The sequence below is a fragment of the Ursus americanus genome, chromosome 12, assembly GCF_024610735.1.
Source record: "Ursus americanus isolate L20-20 chromosome 12, mUrsAme1.1.p, whole genome shotgun sequence".
NCBI classification, from domain to species: domain Eukaryota; kingdom Metazoa; phylum Chordata; class Mammalia; order Carnivora; family Ursidae; genus Ursus; species Ursus americanus.
Window position 1 is genome coordinate 56,489,334 of NC_142138.1, and position 20,721 is coordinate 56,510,054.

Below are 20,721 nucleotides of genomic sequence, written 5' to 3' on the forward strand. Positions count from 1 at the left end.
CTTTGTTTCAGACATGCTTGATTCTCTTGCTATGACTGGTAGGTGACCCACCATAAATCTGTGTGAGGGACTGAGGAACCTAATGCAAGGAAATTCATCCTAATGACAGTGCCACCACAAAGAAAGGAGGACTCAAGAGCAAGATTCACGAACGCAGAGTGAGGAAGTCCCACAATAGCATGGTGTACTCACAGTTCTTCCTTTGTCTCTACCCTAGGAATACAGGGTAAGCCCAGGAGGGTACAGGCTATAAGAGAAGAAAGTACTAAGAGCTGAGAAAGGCAGTCTCCTTGCACTCTGTCCAGAACACTGTGGCTCTGCTGCCCTGGGGTTTTCAGATGGTCAGCTGGTCCTCAAAGGTTGCACTACCATGGTGGTAACCCCAAAGCCTTTCCTGACAGGGGAACCCGCAAAACAACGAGGAGCCTGGAGGCTTTTGAAACATTAGTGCATTCCATGGACACTCACAAGCAAGCAGACAGAGGACACCGACAAGAACAGGTGGAGCAGGTAAGCAGCAAGATGACAGGTAACCCCATGGTAACCAACAGAACTACTCAAGAGCTGACATGATACAGGACTCCCAGAAATAACAAGGTGAAGATGGAAAGGCAAAAGTACTGGTGAGAGCCATAGACATATGACTGTGATTGATGTCACTCCATGAACACATCTCAATATTACTGTGTTTCTGGAAACCAGGGGTTATATTTACAATATTTGGAAGAGCTGAGAGCTATTAAGCAGGGGGTACTGCATTACTCTAGAAATTTTTTACATACAAATTTTCTAGCTTGAACGAAAATCAAGACAGGAATATAGTAGGTAACTGAAATTTCTTTCCAACATACTGATTTGCTGAAAGACACATGAAACTTCAAGAGGCACTTTCCTTCTAGGACAGGCATCCTAAAAGTCAAAATGACTATTTTCAAAGTTAATTTAACTTGTCTATCAAGGTTATGACTAACAGACAAAAATTTGATTTGTTCTCATTTTATTCTCTTGTTAACTAACTTGTATCTCAAGAGTTGGCTGAAACTTAAAGATAATAAGAATTTTAATTATCACTGTAAAAATCTAACAATTCAAGCAATTTCTAACTATACAGGTAAAAATGCAAGTGTTTTTTCAAAAATACATATTCTGAAGACATGTAAAAACCTTATAATCAGCCATAATAATGGACCCAAGTTCTTCCCCATGTTCTGGTAGGCAACAGTCTCAGATAATCATTCTTAAAAAATTCATGCTAAAGGGCCAGGAACACCAACTCAAATAATCTGAATAAGATCAGTCTAGCTGAACAACTATCAGTCTACAGAACTATCAATTTGAAATTCTCCACATGATCAAGGGAAACAGAATTAAGGGAACATCTTTAAACTTATGTCATTATCTTCCCCTGCACTCAAGAAGTTTATCTTCAGGGGTGCCTGGGTGGCTTAGTCATTAAGCATCTGCCTTCGGCTCAGGTCATGATCCCAGGGTTCTGGGATCGAGCCCCACATAGGGCTCCCTGCTCAGCAAGAAGCCTGCTTCTCCCTCGCCCACTCCCCCTGCTTGTGCTCCCTCTCTCGCTGCCCCTCTCTCTGTGAAATAAATAAAATCTTTTAAAAATAATAAAAAAGTTTATCTTCAAAAATAAATCATTCAATTTGCCTTAATTGACCTTTTCAAAGACAGTGACACGGTTGCATGAAACAAAGCCATAAATTCAATTGCATAGGATTCTGATGTCTAAGATTTCAGAGACTTCTCACATATTCTTTATTGATTTTTAGGGTTTAATACCACGCTTTGAGGCAGAGTAAGGTTTGGTGCTTGCAAAAGGACATGTGCTATTAAAAAGAATGCCAGGTATGGACCACCTAATTGTTACCCTTGATGAACATGGGGACCAGCAAAAAAATGTTTTCTAAAGTCCTTACCCTCAATTCCTATCTCGGAATGATTTTTCTTCAGAAAAAAATGTGTAGAAAAAAAATTCTATCTTTGACACCATGAGCCACTATTCTTGAGGGAATTAAAATTTGGTAGGCAATGTAATGATATTACACAATAATCTAAGGCATCTTCATTTATCAACACAAATAACATTTCAAAGAATCAGGTAGATGAGTACAGACCTTATGTTAATTACACGGCCTACTGAAAGCAAGCCCAATTTATGATCATTTGAGTTTCCAAATAGTCAACACTACATTTGTGTTTATTGGCGAAAAGATAATTTAACAAGTGAGAGGTCAAACAATCATAAAGGAACTGAAGAACTCCATTACGTAAACCCACGTCTACTAAGTTTTTTCTGTTACAGAAACAGAAGCAATACTGTTATTGTTTCCAAGTTCCCTTTTATGTCAAAGGAAAAACATACTCATTTGTTTCTAATTTTTTTTAAAAAGTCATGCAGGAAACATCAACTCCATCTACACTGACAGCTATTCTCATTTCAAAATAATCATCATCTTCCTAAGCCATCTAGAACCAAAATACTAGGTTAAACCACATGAAACTTTAATTTTTGTGAAATATTAGTAACTTCATATTGTTCAGTACGTGTGTGTGTATATACATATGTATACATACATATATATATAAACATACACATATAAATTCTAAATGGGTCATAAATTCTAATACAGCCACAGATTACTGAGTAATCAGTAGATGTTTTATGACTTTTATGTATGTTTTCATACCTCTATTATTTGGTTCCTCAGAAAGATTAAACTTATACCTTTGACCTCAATTTGATGCAAATTATGCAATGCAAACTGCAGTGAAAAGAGAAGAGGAACAAATAGTAAATATATGAAAAGAAGAGCTCCTGTCCAATACATAACTAAACATGTTTTATCAGGTAATAGGTCTCTAGCACATACTCACGCATCAAGCATTATGCTGAAGGTAATCCATACAACATTCTCTGTTTTAATCCCCTCAGAAACTATACAAAATAGGTACAATAATTTGATTTATAGTGAGGAAACTGAAGACCCATTTTTTTCTCTCCTTAAATTCATTTTCTTGGTTAATTAGTTGGTATCACTGCTAACATCCTGACTGCCTTCAGATTTTAATGATACTACATGCTTATGTTCACTTCGATCAAGTTTTAAAAGTTAATAAACTTTCACAGATATAAATACAGGCACTAAAGAAAAGCTATCTATGAAGATAAAGCCTGCCTTGGTATTATTAAGTTACTAATATGTTACTTTCATTCTTTTCAACCAAAAGAAAATCTCATTTAGTATACGATAATAAATTAGTAACATTTCTATTGTCTTATTAATGCTTATTAGAAATCCTAAACTTGGGTTTTGAATTTTGTTGAATCTTTCAAAAGTACAGTAACACTTTCCGTGACAATGAATAGTGCAACTGTAAGAACAGTAGATAATATTAAGTGTGGAAGAGATTCTATTTCTGTACTTTTTCAACTGCTGTTTCACTAACGTAAACTTTCTTGTGGGCATTTGTATGGTTTTTTGGGCAAATATGGGCATTGGCATTTTTTTTTCTGTAATAAAACAAAGCTTTTTTCATGAAATTCTCAGAATGACTACACAATGAAAGGAGGAAATTATTGACGTTCTGTCCCTGATCCTTGTCTCAGAAAAAGAATTGTCAACTTCAACAAGAGCCCATGCTAAACTTCCTACTCAGGGAATAAAGAATACTTTCCATATTCCTTCTAGATCAGCTGGTACCAAGGAGAGAAAGAACGTGGAAGAAAGTTGTATGGATGACATGGGAAATTTCTCATTGAAAAGAGAAGGATGTAACTATTACATTATTGACCAGACCCAAATTAGGGATGGGTTTTTATTTAATGCTATACAGTAACAACAGAGATGGAGAAAAGGTTATCCTGAATGAGTACAACCACTCTGGCCCTAAAATGAAGAAATATGCTTACAAAATGTTATGATTTTTTGAATTGGGGGAAGTTCTTGTCAATGCAGTAACTCACTCTTACTATTAAAGATATAACAATTTACAGGAGGAAATCCACCCAATTATAAGCAAATCCTCTTGTTTGTGTTCCATTTCTTTCCTACTAAGAGGATAAGATTTAAACTGCATCTTCAAGATTGACCTCTAGTAGGACTGAAATACAGGATCTTTCTAAAAACTGTTATCTCTTAATCTATTCCCCCAAAACTATTGCTTTCAAAATTTTAGCCATTATCTTCCCTAAAATAAAAATCTAAAATAAATAAATATAATACCATGCAAGGAAAAAACCAAAAATCTGTGAAACCTCTGGATCAGAATATCCTGGAAATGTGAGTCATACCTAATAATATTTGAGTAAAATCTCCATGGAAATGAAACCCCATGGGCAGGAATATGACATCTAATTCTTTAAATGTTCTTAAAATTACAGGATTCTTTTAGGCAGAACTAGATCAGAATGTCGACATTTGACAAGGTCTAAATGGCTTAAATGCTTTTTTTTTTTTTTCCTTCTCTTCCCCAGATGAAAATCTTGGAACACAAGCACTCATGATTCAAAGATTCTTGAGAAGTTTCTTGATGAAAGGGAGAGATGTTTTACTGATATATTTAAAGAGTATATTCACTGTATTTAAACTCTGTATGAAAACATATTGAATAATTCTGGATGGCTGCTTCAAAACCTCATACATAACAATCCTGAAGTACTTGTAAGTTGTTGAACATTATAAGATTTGAGTTATTTGATTCTTACAAAAAACTCTACTGAGCCCCTCCTATAGTGAATGCAGCCAAGGCTTTTAAAAGTGAACTAGATTACATCGACTATACTATATTAAAAAAAAAAAAAGTGCTCTGGAATATAGAAAGTTTTATTCTAATTTTAAACAAAGAACAGGTTAAATTCAATAAAAACCCATCAGAAATGATCATGACCTTAAGTATGTTATCAGAAAATTAGACACAAAACAAAATGAATAAAACTGAAGAAACAACAACCAAATTTAAGAGACAGCAACCAAATACCCTGTTTAAAGACTGAGTCAATCCTGGTTCAAAGAAACCAGCTCAAAGAGATATTTTAGGGATAGCTGGTGAAATGTGAGTAAGGTCTAGATATTAGGAAAGTACTTCTCATTTTATTATGTGTGATAAAGATATTATGGCTATATAGGAAAATAGCTTTATTTTGGGAGCTATAAAACTTGAAATATTTAGGAAACGAAAGTCATGATACCTACCTATAATTTACTTTGAAATGGTTCAGCAAAAATAGCAGTACCGTCTTCCCCCACTATCGAAAATTAAAGTGTTCCTATGAGACCTTCTGTAAGCTGAAATGGCACAGTGTGATGCAACAATGACCATTTCCTAAAAGCAAAAGTCCTCTTGGGATATTTTTTGGTAACCTAAAACAGGTACTAATGTGGGTCTTTCATAAAAGCACAGTGGCATAAAGGAACTTCTGGATTGCAGGGGAAACCTGTAAATTACACAGAATAATAGTAGATAGAGCAAATATGATCAAACGTTAATATTTCTGAATACTGGAGATAGAAGTAGTCACTGTGGTAGTCTAATTTCTGTACGCCTCGTTATTTCTATAATAACTTTTTTTTTTTTTTAATTCTTAGGCTTTTTTTTTTTCCCTCCAAATTCCACTGGGCACAAAGGCTAGTTCCAAAGCTCACTTTCTGAATTAATGTTTTTTTTTCTTGACTTCAGGACAGCTGAGAGATAAGTGTAATCCTCATATTGGCTGGTACGGTGATAGTGTCCCTTCCTCTAAATTGCTTTCAATCTCTTTTTCAATTTTAAATGTTTTAATCTTTAATTGCTCTGTTTTATACGTGTTGTCATAAGACGTCTCAAATTATTCTTCATAGTGGGCAGGTTACCAAAAAAGAGGACACAACCAGGGATATTAGGTCTATTTCATATTAAGACGACTTTGAGGAGCATGTCACAATCCTCATGTATTTAAAGACTGTCCTACAGAACATTTATAAATTCTATGCTGTTTCGGGATTGATGAGTAGAAAATTTAGGAAGATACTTATCGTTAGTGATGATTTGCTAAATAATTCATTATCCATAATTGGAACAGTTGCTGTGTAGAAATTTCTGTGCCATCACCAGGAATCTTTCAAATACTATAGAAGAGTCCAGTTATGAGCCCAAACAGTGTAGGAAAAATGATATATATGTTTGATTGCTTATCTACCTAAGGGTCTATTTACACTTATGAAAATCTTGGGGGCACTCTACTGACCAAACCCAAGTTACAACAAATGTGAAAACCCCTCAGCAATTTTTTTGTTTTTAAACCAATGCTAACTAATGCTATCTCCTCCTTTTTACTACATTTCATAGTTTTACCATAAGGCCATGAAATCTTAAATTACAACCTCCCTAAGAAATTGTACTTTATTATCTGGAAATCAGTAAGTTCACATTGTTCTGCTGCTTCCTCCCAGAAACCTAATTGGCTATTAGAAAAACACAATTGATTGCTGCTAATGCAATGTTAAACCCTATAGACAGAAGGAAAGAGTTCATTCTAACCTGAATCTGGCCTTCTATGCATTTTTTTTTATTACTTTACCCAATCCATAGCCAATGCAATCAGTCTTCAAAACTTGACCTAGCCTGACCAGTAAAAACGGTTACTACACATCCTCCCATGCCGTAACACAACCATTCTAGATGACCATTTTGTCTAAGATGAAGTATGTGTAGGCCACTACTTTAAAAAGACAGCTTAAAGAGTAGAAACAATCTATGAGGTTCTGCCCACCCAGAAGCAGCAAGCGTCATCCTTCCTGTCCTTTACAGAGAGATACAGGAGAGTAGCAAGGTAGAGCCCACACCTCGGGTGCCCAGGCGCATTTAGCGTGAAATTGCTCATGTGCAATTTCCAAGGAGGAATATTCCCAGAAGATGTAAATGGCATTCATTCATTCCAACCTAATGATTTTTGTCTACTCTGTGCCTGGCTCGTCCTGACACTATTAGTTCTCAGACATTATGCTGATTCGGCAAGACGTTTTATGCCCCAACGGCATCATAACTGGCATTGAGGCAAACCAGAGAAAGGCCCATAATCAATGAATATTTCTCCAACACAGTCCCCCAAAGACACAGGTGATGTAGGTGGAAATTAAGCAACTCAGAAACTCAACTCTATCCAGAGGAAGCTTGCGTGGCTGGACTCCACACAGCTGCATGACTCCCAGGGATTGTTTCCTGTCGTTGTTTGGTGTTCATAACACTCTGAGGCACGCTTCCTCTGCTAATCCTGTGCAGATGAGAGCGTTCATCCAGTTCTGTCCCCATACCACTCCTCTGAGCATGGAATGCGAACACCAGCACTCCTCTATTGCTACAGATGTGCGTAAGTCATTTAAAAAAACAAGCAGAATAAATATGGAAAATACCATCCTCCTCTTCTAGAGGATTCCGTTGATAGGAAATACACAGGCACAACAGTTAAAGAATGAAAGGCCGGGAGTTTGACATCATTGCTGCTTGTACAGAAAAGCAAATTGGCTATTACATCACCTACTGGAGTTAACCAGTTCTCCTTGTGGATTTCTCAACCATCATATTCACAATCACAATTTACTGAAAGCAAATTAGACTCAATGACCTCCATATGTATCTTGGATAAACTACACCTTACTTTTAAGGTAATATGACAGGGTTAGGGAGATTAAAGATCCATGAACACAGTTGAGATGGGATATGGCCCAAAAGCTAATCTGTGAATAAGAAAGTAGTACTAATCAGCATATATTTGCCACAGCTTTGGAATAGACAAAAATTCCTAGAAAGTTTCCTATTATAAAAATATTTTACAATTTTTTAAAAAAATTAAACCCGAAAAAGTTTTTACGTGTTCTATCAGAGACCAAATCTCCACTAGATAAGCAGCAAAACAAAAAAACAAAACAAAACAAAAAACCAGGGACAATTAAGAATTTCAGATATAGTAAAAACATTTGCAAAATAAAACAAATAATGAGTTGTAAAATATATCTACAGAAAGTCAGCATAAGTCCCGGTTCCAAGATGGCAGGGGAGCAGGAGACCTAAAGTTCGTCTGGTCCCAGGAATTCAGCTAGAGAGCTACCAAACCATTCTGAATACCTATGAACGCAACTGGTGAACGAAGAAAAGAGTAGCAGAAACTCTATAAACAGAAAAGCGACCACTTTCTGCAAGGAGGAGAAAAGATGGAGGAGTAGGGGACCCCTTTCTCAGCTGGTCCCAAGTCAAGCTGGGTATCTACCAGACCATCCTGAGAACCCACAGAATCAGCCTGAGACGCAGGAAGAAAGTGAGCATAAACGCCATTAGAATTCTTATATTAAACCAAACACTAAGTTGCACCTGCTTCTGCTCCACTTTTTCCCCCTTGCAGTGAACTCTACTTCCCTTCCAGTCACTCAGGAGAAGCTGGGGATTCAATGTTCTCTCTTCCCTCTGCTCACCCTTTCACCGGTCACATCAATTCCTAAATGCTGAAAAGCTCTCAAACTCTAGGCCCCTCTTGGCTGTTGCTCTAGAAAGGTCTGCATAGTTTTCAACCACACTGCTTTAGTCTGAGCTGCCCTTCCAATTGCTGGCTTTACAGCAGTCCTATACAGTCTCCCCTTGCTGACAGTGCTTAGGCCAAGTATACAAGGGGTCATCTCATGACTATTAAAAAAAAAAAAATTCTCTGGCCTGGCATCAGAATCAGTGCAGATTCTGCAAGACCCCAGAGCCCCACACCCTGGCCCCAATCTCTGCTGGCCCCCAAGGTCCTGCTCACCCCAGCTGCATCTTATAGACAAGCTACAAGGACTCTCTGGAGAACCCCAAACATTTCACATGGATCCCTCTCTGTATCTGCATACAGGACTTTCTCTTTACTTAGAGGGTGCCTTCCCATGGTGCTCTGCTTGAGAGCAGTGCAGTAAGACCATTACGAACAGGACCTCTGGATTTAGGCAGACATTGTCTCAGATCCACCCTGCATCACCTACAAGCTAGGATTTGTAACTCTGAGCCTCTGTTTCTTCAGCCATAAAATGGAGACAAATACCAACATCATAGGGTTGCTGTGAGGATGAAGTAAAACGGTAACAAAGACATGGTCTTGGTAAGTTCCTAACAACAGCCAGCAGCAGCGCCCTAGCTTGTGTTTCTGTCTAGATGAAGCATAACCTCTGAGGCACCTTCCTTGACCACATTTAGGAACAGCTGATCCCGTTCTCTGGCACAGCATCTTTTCATTTGCCAATTACTGCACTTAGCATGCTACAGTGTCAGGATTTAATTACCTATACCTTCTGCAATATAGTGCATTACTTAGAGAGAGAATTAAAAGCACCTTTGGTTTAAAGGCCTTTTTTAAAAATAGCTTATATTATCTGTAAGCAACGTTAACCAAAGATATAATGAAGCTCAGGTCATCATGTAATAGGAATTACAATATGCAGCTATGTGGTACTTAAAATATATGCATGCAAGTTAAAACCATAAATTATGTTTATGCATATACTTATACAAAAAGGTGCGATAAATAAATCACTACAGGCAATATGTCTATATTTTGTATAGTTATCTTGGTGTATCTGTAAACTTGTATCTGTGTGCTTATTTACATGTATGTTGAGAATATAGAATTTTAAAAAATACTACCCAAAAGATTCCATGTTGATCTCTGGAGGAACACTTAACACAGCAAAGAGGAGCTCAGTTTCAGATCTCAAACTAGATTTCCATTTCTGGAATTACCAACATTCTCCCAAGTATACCAAGTAAAGATGCAAAATCAAAGCAACCTTCTTTAACATGCTTCCTTCTCTTTAGAATGACCTTATATGTGTATATAAGTGTATATGTACGGTTAAGTCTTTACAAATTCTCAAGTTTTTAAAGGAATGTCAATATTACTGAAAATAGAATAAACCTGGGCTAAAAGCCTAAGCCTAGATATTTTTAAAGAGGATTACACAACTAAGAATTATCAAAACATCACTTTATAAAATACAATGTGTACTTTTTACAAGTGGCAATTTAGAATCAGATAAGATTTTAGAGTTGATGAAATGGAGACCAAGTTACAGGACTATCCCAAGGGGTTCTGCTGGGAGGAGTGGGACTAGAATCTGGTTAAAATTTACTTTGTAACTTAGCTAAAGTTTAATTTTTACTAAGTATGCAGGAGCACTAATATCTGCCTCCCACTGGGTCTCCAGCACTTTAGATTTTTCTTACCACCCTGTCTAAAGTGGCTTCCTTCAGTAGTTCATCATTTTACTGTTTCCTCAATGGTACTTATCTTTGGTTGTAATTATCTTGTTTGTTTATGCTTTACCTGTTTTGTTTCCTGAACTCAAATAGCAACTTGAGGACAGGAGACTGCCCGTCCACACTGATTACGCGGCATTTGGCAGCGCCCGGCAGAAAAAGCACGCACACATTTGCAGAATGAAGGAATGATGGGTGAATTGTGGCCCACACCGTGCTAACTGTGCCGATGGCCATAGACTCGGATGCACACCGCTCGCCACAGCCCTGGGAGGTAAGCATCACCATCAGGGCCACCCTATAGATCAAAACATGGAGGCCCTGAGAAGTTGAGTAACTTTTACACATTGGTAGCTGGGGACAGGGAGGAGGACAGCCAGGTTTACTGGATCTCAAAATCTCAGAATGAGCTAAGGAAGAGAGCGTATTTCATGTGTCAAGGTCAAATTTGTGCAGGACAGAGAAGGAGGACAAAGGTCCAGCTAGAACTGAGGAAACAGGCAGAGACACATTAGCAAAGTCAGGCCCCAGGTGTTATTCAAAACATCCAAGAATCAACTACATCCTGAGTTCTGGATAAATTAGACATTCTCAGATTTCAAGAAGAGTATTTATGTGTGTGATGTTAAAATAAGTCATTAAAGACAAGGGGTAAGGGGTATGGGGAAGAAAGAGCACTCCAGGCAAAGGAAACAATATTAAAAAAAATCTTAATCTGGAGAGTGATGGTGACTTCGTAATTTGGTGGGATTGAAGCAAGGTGGGGAACGGAGGTAGGAAAGTGAGGACTAGGATTTAGAAAGGCAGACAAGGGGTCTGGATCACAACTTTGACTTGTAAAAGGATTTGAACTTTATTCTTTTATAAGCAACAGAGATCCACTGTCAAGTTTTAAACCTGTGAATAATAAGATCAGTTCTGCATTTTTGTAAGATTACTCTGAAGACTAGTTTGGAGTGATTCAAACCTGAAGACGGGGAGCTACTCAGAAGACTCTTCAATAACCCCAGTGATGAGGGCCTTAACTGAGGCGTTTGTAACCATTTAGTCCCCGGCAACGGCTTTACCCAAATAGAAACGGGCTAGAAAAGAATTAAAAAAAAACTAGTCCAATTTTACACATAGTGAGTTTGTGATACTGAAAACAGTTACACACAAATTTTAGAAATCCTAGATTTAAGCGAAAGTTTAACTGTGTTCCTCACTACAAGAGTCTTCAGTGCCCTTACTGTGGCAGTGCCCTTATATAACCCACAGAGAGAGGACATAATAGGCAGCTTAACGAATTTATTTGGACAAGAATATTTTTCCTAGGCTATCTATTAATATTTCTCAAGACAATGAGGTTCCTTGAGAAATGCTATTCTAGAAGTTTTCAACCATACTAAAGTTGGAGAACAGTGAAGAGTATTTTAAACTGGCTCAAAAGCAATCAGAAAGCAGACCAAGAAGAAAGAAAAAAGGCACTTGAATAATCACTAAGCTGTAGAGAATGGTCCTGCGTGGCTCAGGTGCTCGAGTTCTGTGAGGAGTAGTAAAAATGGGAAAATTTGCCTAGTATTAAGTACCTCTGTGAAATATTCTAGCAAAGAGTGAAAGAGATGTAGAAGTGGCTAGAAAGGTCAGCTCTGTCCAAAAATAAAAAAAAAAAAATACTGCTAATAATGTAGAAATTGTGTTAACAGCCAACCAGACATATACATTAGGGAAGGCCAGAAACTGTCCCCTCCTTCTAGGCTTAAGGAGACACAAATGGAAGCCTTGGAACAAGCTTTCTTTGTTCAGGAAGGAATCACTCGAGAACTCTCCCTTGGTTATATAAATACAAGCAAACCACCTACTGCTCAAGGGAGAGAAAGTAAAGAAAGCCTTTGTGGGCTGACAGAGGTGGACTCCTCACAGTAGCCATGGTAAGCTACCCTGACAACTTTTGGAAGCTGGCTGATTCTGCAGGAAAGTCCAGGGCCTTCTGGAAGAACAGAGACCAGAGATCCCAGCTCTACGAGTTGAATTTGGTATCCCCGTAGTGGCTGAATTAGGAGGCTCTGACTCCAGTTTGCTGGCTGGAAAGGATACCATGAGCTCCTGAACAGTATTCACTGCTAAGCCTGGGGAATGTGGCCTGACCAGGTTTAATGCAGAAAACTAAAATTTGTGGGGGTGGAAGGAAGCTGATTTGGGTAGTGTCAGGCTGAGTCACACTGGAACTACAAGATCATGCCAGCATCAGAGAACAAGAGCTACTGAAGAAACCTTGCGGGACCCATCTTCAATAGAACCACGCTAGCAGACCATCAACCGGAAGTTGAGCTCCTTGCAGTGTTTTGAAACAAGACTGATTAGGGCCCTGTGACTGCAAAAGCCCCAGAGACTCTTGAATAATTTGGGTTGAGAAACACTTTGAGAAATGTCAAACTTCTCAGGAGTGAGAGTTCAAAAAATAATTGTGAAAAGGGAGATAATATACTTATGTGCCAAGATAATTCATTCTGGTTATATACAGATATATGAAAAACGTTTCTAATTGTTGATCAATGCACATGTAGCAGCCAATACGAATCTTTCAAACCATGACAACGTGAGGTCTCTGAAGCCACCTGCACCTACGTGAAGCTCACAGGTCTTTGGGCAGGGAGGTTCTCTTGTGACCAGGAAACCCAGGTAAAAGTTCCAAGGAGATGCACAGGTTGTAGGGAACCAATTGCAGGCTCTCAAGTACTGTTGTGTTGGGATGCATGCGGTGCTTCAGAGGGCAAGCTCCCCACCACCCACAAGCACTGGAAGTAGGGATGAGAATGTGGAAATCAACCAGCACCCAGGTACGAATGCTGAGGCTAGCCTGGGCTAACAGCACAGGCTGGGCAAGAGGTCCTTGTGCCTTTGTACATGAACCCTGAGGTGTCCAAGTTAGGCTGGGAGGGGTGAAAAAGTGAAAACACACAAACTATAGGACACACCCAAGCAAACAGTCTCATAAGATGTATTATAAAGCATTACGGATGGGCCAGGAATTTGAGCTCACAATGTCAGGACGGGGCGGGGAGGTACAGCCTCTTAGTGGGAGGTATAGGCAGTTGTGAATTTCCATTACAGACAATTTCCAAGCCTTTTTCTACATTAAGGTACCCATGTATCCCTTGGTTTTCTCAGCAAATTTATTTTTAAATGGTAATTTATTTTAAGGTGAAAAACCAAACCATCCCCTATCCTAAATCTGATGTAGCTGCTAATTTGGTTTATATCCTAGGGGGAAAAACATTTATTGAGTGTTAAGGCATCAACTGCCTTTGGGAAAAGTTTCACTGCAGATCTCTCAACTAATCTATATGCACAAAAAAAACGAAGTTAAATAAATTCTTACCATAAAAACCCAGGAAAATGTTATGAATAACCACGTGTGTGCGTACACACATAGATACATGTGTATTTTAATTTTCTTAATACTTTGAGCCAGAAAGTATCAAACCAAATAAACTTTCACACACACAAAAAATACCACTAGAATCTTCTTTTTGACTTTACACATACACACATTCAGAACCCTGAATGATCTGTATCTACCCAAACTACTGGTTCCATACTGGATCTATTGGTTCATTCAATCATTTCCTGAGCAATATGCCAGGCATTTTACATACATTAACCCTGTTTTCACAATAATTCTGTATGATAGATATTATTATCCTATTTATCAATAAGGAACGGGAAGTTCAGAGGAGTGAAGTGAGAACCCAGAGGTCACACAGAATCTTGTAGCCTTTTCTGACTTCTTGGAACATTTTGTCCAAATCAACGAGTATCTCCAAGCCCTATTCATTCCCAGGTGAATGTGTTGGAGGCCTCTTTCAGTGTTTTACCCTGTGGTTTTAAGGAAATCTTCAAATCCTTCTGTATGGCCCAAATACACAGATTATAGCTGGGCGCCTCAGGAGGAAGTGAGCTCCCCGTCTGCAGAGGTATGCATGTACATTTGCTTGATCCTGTAGAGCACAAACTGGAGAAGGATGTCTGATGACTTAGAGAGTCTCTTTCAAACCTGAAGATCTGATACTGCTTGGGTCCCTGGTAAGAAAGGATTTACCACAAAGCTGGGACTAAACTTCTGCTTAATTATTTACACACTGCAAAACAGAGATGTTCTAGGACTCAGTCTTCTGAGTCGTCTTCTTCTTTTCTATGTGTGATAAAAGATGTAGAGGCTACCAAATGGTCTCCAAGTTGTGTGGAACTTTGGTAATAGAAGAAGAGTTATCTACACAACCGAAATCATTTGACTGACAAAAATCAGATGAATCACTTAGTTCTCTCAACCAAAAGTGAGGAAAATCTAACGAAAACTGACTTGAGGAAGAAAAAAGGAAGAATATATTGGCTCATGTCATGGAAAAATCCAGAGATATATGGATTTGGCTTTGGGCACAGCTTTATTCCAGCCACACATGATGCCAGCAGGATTCTCCTCAGCTCTATTTCCTCTAAACTGGGTCTGTTTTGAAACTCCACATGGTACCTAGATGGCTGTGGCTCTTCCAAGCCTCATATCAGGGAGAGATCACAACAGAACTGCCCCTGAAGATGTCTGAACACATCATCTTGGTCCCAACTAAGTGACTTTCCCCATCCCCAAACCCTTCCCTGTGGCCAAAGTGATGAGGCATTCTAATTGATTAGACCATCCAAACTACAGGACTGGGAAAGGGTGCTTTCTCAAAGGAGAGCCAGGCCCACAGAAGAAGGGAGAAAGACTGCTGTGCAGAATAAAATGGATTAACCCTATGCCCCATTAGAAAGAACAAAGTTTATTTCCTCATCTCACCCCTGCAAAGTCATTAATTCTTGCACTCAATTCAAAATCCGACCCCCATGTTTACCGCTGAATCGTAATTTTTTTAAGATTTTATTTATTTATTTGACAGATAGCCAGTGAGAGAGGGAACACAAGCGGGGGGAGTGGGAGAGGAAGAAGCAGGCTCATAGCAGAGGAGCCTGATGTGGGGCTCGATTCCAGAACGCCAGGACCATGTCCTGAGCCAAAGGCAGACGCCTAACGACTAAGCCACCCAGGCGCCCCTGAATCGTAAATAACACTAGTAATGAGAGTTGTAATAATAGTAACAATAAGAGTAGTAACTAGGAATTATCGAGTACATACTTTAAACCTCGATACTCTGTTAAACACTTTACATACATTATTGCTCCGTCGTCAATTCATAGATGAGCAAATGAAGCTCAATGAAGTTAAATGACTTGCCCAAGACCACATACTTACAAGGAGTATAACCAGAATTCAAACCAAGATCCAACTCAGAAACCATATTCTTAACCCAAACACAAAACTACCTCTCTCTCAATAATGTTCTTCCTTGTATCTCTGACCCACCTCTAAGCCAATGCTCTGACTTCCTTTAGACATGCCTGTTGCCGGTCCTGCAACTTAACACATTGCAACTATCCTATTGCTACTAAAATCAGCTAGAACTACCTTTGGTTAGGTGGGATTCTCTTTGATTCACCTTACACTTGAAAAAAGCTTAACAATGCTTGAAACAACAGATGTGAAGTCCGCTGGTAGCAAGAAGCAGGCCCTTACGCCTCCCGAAGCAACCAAAGGAAGGAGCCGACTTCATCACTCATCTGAACAACAGCAGCAACGGGATTTCTGTTACTCACTAGAAATGGTCTCATTAAAGAAAAATCCCATGTGCTTCCGCACTGTAAATGTGCCAACAGACAGCTCAGTAGGAAACATTTCCAAACAGCAAAATCGTTAGTCGGAACATGACAATCTAAGCAGAGGAACAGAAGATCATTCACACAGCATGGAAGTGAGGAAATTTACAGATCCTGCTGCAATGTAAAAAGTATTATAATTAATTGCTAATTTTCTAGGGGAGGAAGTTGTTTATCACATTTCTTAAGCAAAGAAGACAACTAAGACAACTTTCCTTTTTTTCTTTTTTTTTTTTTTATTGTCAGTAAGAAGATTGATTTGGCAGCTAGGAGGGGCAGAGGGAAAGGGAGAGAAAGAGAGTGAGAATCTCAAGCAGGCTCCACACCCAGTGCAGAGCACAATGTGGGGTTCAATCTCACAACCCTGAGATCATGAATTGAGCTGAAATTAAGAGTCAGATGCTTAACCAACTGAGCCACCCAGGCACCCCACGATGGAGCTTTTTTGATAGAAAGTCAACTTGGGTGCCTGGGTGGCTCTGTCAGCGAAGCATCCACCTTTGGCTCAGGTCATGATCCCAGGGTCCTGAGAGAGAGAGCCCCGCACTGGGTTCCCTGCTCAGTGGGGAGTCCACTTCTCCCTCTCCCTCTGCCACTCCCCCTGCTTGTGTGCTCTAATAAAATCTTTAAAGAAAAAAAAAGTTAACCTTCTAACTTACTAAACTCATTCCCCATACCTATGTGATTTGAAAAACAAAATCAAGTTACAGAAAATGTTCAGAACTATTTTTTTTTTTGATACACGAGTTTGAATTGAAATGAATATTCTCTTAACACTGGGTAAAGATCTCAATACTAGAAATTAAAAGTAATGCTGAAAGACAAAATTCTCATAAGCCCCTCTTGAGTGCCCAAAATGTGTGTGTTTTTCACTATCTCAAAAATTAAAAGAAAAACTTTTCATTTGCATTAACACATGTATGCTAAATCCTCTCTTTCTAAAGAATAATTAGATGTCAAGTGACAGATCACTTATACTTTTTAATTTCATGAATTCCTTTGGTCTTCCCAGGATTTTCCTAATTTCCAAAAGAAAACCTATCCATATCAAAGCCTATGGTTCAGGGTAGACTTCTGGAACCCAGAACCAAGGGAGAACTTATACAAGATTAGGGAGTAGATTACACCACAATGGGAAAGTGAGAGGAAGGTTAGCTTAAAACTGTCTGCATGTGTACAGATGAGAATCTGTAAAACATTTATTCAGGTAGAGTTCTTAATTTCAACCGCCATTATACTGAAGGCTCATGCAATATCCTAAATCTTTCCTACCTTAAAAAAAAAAAAAAAACTGTAATTAGATGCCAAGTCACAGATCACTTATGCTTTTTTTTTTTTAATTTCATATATTCCTTTGGTTTTCTCCTATGAGTTCATCTTTCTCCCTGTGCATTCACACAACAGCGAGACCCACACATAGATGGCAGACAAGAAAAACAAAGGGCTGGGAAGTCAGAAGGTCTGACCAGATCCAAACCAAGGGCACCTTCAAATCACTGTTAAACCTCCCCATCTCAGTTTTCTCATCTGAGAAAGGGGAAGACTTGCTTGTTTCCTTCACAAGACTATCACAAAACTCAAACGAGGTCAGCAATACGAAGTAATCTCAAAGCTTCAAAATGCTACAAAAACATTAGATACTGTTATTATAATTATTATATTCCTAGGCAAAAAGGGCCAAATATACATGAATCCTAGATTTGTTATTTGTATGAATTGAAGCAGAAAGGAGGGTATGTAGTTATAGACATTCTCTTTTTATGTTAATAGAAAATTTAAATCCCAAGGAAAGAAGAGAAAAAAACTAACCTGTTTACATCCTATTAAAATTTATAGTCACAATACCAGGAATGATTTGGTCTCTACATCAACACACTGTTGACATTTTTTTTAAATGTAAAAACCAAAAATTGCATGAATTGTCCAAGTTCTGTCACTTGCAGTCCAGAATCTGTAAATAGGGACAATAATGGTACCTACATGGTGGGGTTGATATGAAGATTGAGTCAATATGTGCAAAGCAGTGGACGCTATGTGAATGTCTGCACCATGGTAGCAGTGAGAATCAGCCAGATCTGGGTTCAAACCATTGCTCCAATCTCTACCAGATGTGTGATTTGAATAGTACTTACATCTCAGAGAGCCATTGTGAGGATTAATGATCATATATGTGTGTATATATGTATGTGTGTATGTATACGTATATGTGTGTATATATGTGCACATATATATGCAGATTGAAAACATACCAATTATCTTGAAAGTTATCAGTAAGCAGTGGGATTGATGGTTTTGTTTAGAGTAATAATGTTTAATGGTAGTAATACTGGTACAGTATGAAACAGCATCATAAATTCTCTAACTTTCAATGGCTTATTTAGGCCACATACAGTTTTGGAAGAGATATCGCACCAATCTTGGCAGTAGCAAGAATGTATGTGATTTTAGAGTGCTGAGTACAGGATCAAGTTCTCAATGACATCCCCAAGTTTAACTCTGTTTCAGACTTATCACTGCCAAAATATTTTAAGTAGACAGAAACACATTTACCCTTGAGAAGCATACAGTTTACTCCTTCACATTCAACTCTATTATCTCAACTCCTACAAAGCTTCCGTTGTGTAAGTGCACAGTGGTATTCCACTAGAACAAGGCCATGCGTTTCCAGAGCATTTAGAGGACTTCCCAGTCTTTGTCAACACCATTTCTTGCAAATCTGAATGAAAAATTAAGAGCTCCTTGAAAAGCTTTAAAAAGTCTAGGCTTTTTTTTCATTTCTCATTTCCCTATTTCATTTTCATTTTTCACTTCCCCAAAAGAGTGAAAAGAAAATCAAAAAAGACTCTTAAAATAGGGGGAGGAGTCAAAGAATAAAGAAAACATCTTTTTAAACTGTTAAGATGTTTTTTAGGGCTAACAACTTGGAGGACCATCCACCTTACCTTGAATTCTAGTTGATTCCTCTTCATCTTCGCGGCTTCACTTCATGGCCACAGACAAATAGGCTACCTACCAACCTCCCCACCAGGCTTGGTTTTCAGTTGCTTTTATTTCTTACCATGCTATCTTCCATCACTTTTTTGGACCTCAAAACTGTTAAATCACAGCTTGCCAGAGGAAAAGGGAATCTTAGTAACCATGGTCTTACACCCATTTCCTTTTGCACAGGCTTCCAAACTGACAGTCTGATGAATGAGAATACTGGTGACTTCCAGAAGATGACAGAGGGACTCTAGGTTCAAGATGCCAAGGCTTCTCTCTCCTTGGGCAGGGTGGCTTACCCATACTTGCATCAAATTTCCTATGTGTCCATTTCAAGTTTGTGCAATTTATTCCTATGGTCAAGCAAGCCAATTCATTGCTTGGTTTTCACTTTATAACTAAAATATAATATCTTAGAAATCAAATGAAATGTCATTCTCAAACAGCCTTTTGATGAGATCCTAGCACCTGAATTACAGGAGTAAGGGCAAACTTCTCACTATCATTTAGTTTTATTTCCTGATTCTTATGTGCTTATTTTCATAATGCTATTATGTCCACAGGGGCAAAAATAAGGTCACCTTAATTACCTCTTTTATGACTTCTTACATGCAAAAAGTTTGTTTATGCTCAATCACTTCAAAATAAATGACCAGAACTTTAAAAAGAATAATTTGTCACCTATTACACACAAGTGTTTGGTATACATATAAGTAATAACAGCAAATATTAGAATAATTTACATGTGGCAAATATCATTGAAATCCAACAAGCTAACCTGTATCTGCTGAAATCCAAGCAACAGGAATTACTCAACAGTCTCAAACATTTTGGATTCATGTCTTCTCCATCACCTACCCAAGTGTCAAAATAGAGAGAGAGGCAGCAGAACATTCCCAAATTCCAAAAATTAGGTGCCTTTCAGATATAGAAAAGACTGGAGGGGAAAAAAATACTGGCCCTACTATTTGTAGGATGGAAAACCGTAGTGCTACCCTCTGAGGTAGCCAAAGGAAAAGCCACTTCTGGGTAAAAGACTCTCCTTGTACTGCTTTAAATAAAAAAATAATTCTAGTCCTGAGGCACCGGGGTGGCTCGGTCAGTTAAGTGTCCAACTCTTGGTTTCGGCTCAGGTCATAATCTCATGGGTGGTGAGATCAAGCCCTGCATTGGGCTCCATACTCAGCGGGAAGTCTGCTTGAAGATTCTCTCCCTCCACCCCTCCCCTCATGCTTGCATGCTCTCTCTCTCAAATAAATAAATCTTGAAAAATAATAACAATAATTCTAGTCCCATTTGGACAATGTTATTTGCTTTTTTGCTAAGTCACCTACGTGTGAAATTTCATTACGTAATGCAGATACCTAGACCACGTAAGTCACATGTCCTTCTTCAACAAGAAATGGTATTTGATAAAACGTTCTCCACTGAAAACACATAGAAAATGAAATGTGATTACCTTTCCAAAGTCACGAACATCAAACAGGTCAAATGCTTCAAAGAGTTCACTCTTTCTCATTCCAAAGGTCTCACAACAGGCTGTGAGGAATGTCCTTATGTTCTTCAAACAGAGAAACTGAGGAAAGGGAAACAACTATTAGTACATAGTGAATCATTCTGAACGCTCTATAACCTTTGTCCACCCAGAATGTTATAAAAAAAAAAAAATGACAAGGGGGGAAAAAATTCAACTTTTGAGGTTGCTTTTCAATTAATCCTTTAGCATTTACTGAGTACCCGCTT

At 38.5% G+C, this 20,721-nt stretch overlaps 1 protein-coding gene across 2 annotated transcripts in view; it reads right to left on the bottom strand.

Annotated features, from left to right (window-relative positions):
* Nucleotides 1-20,721, bottom strand: part of VAV3 (vav guanine nucleotide exchange factor 3) — a 340,350-nt gene that overhangs the window by 240,802 nt on the left and 78,827 nt on the right. For both annotated transcript variants that reach the window (XM_087866143.1, XM_045801631.2), the window contains exon 2: nucleotides 20,438-20,554. In XM_087866143.1, coding sequence (XP_087722269.1) covers nucleotides 20,438-20,554 — 117 coding nt within the window. The remainder of the gene's footprint in view (nucleotides 1-20,437; nucleotides 20,555-20,721) is intronic.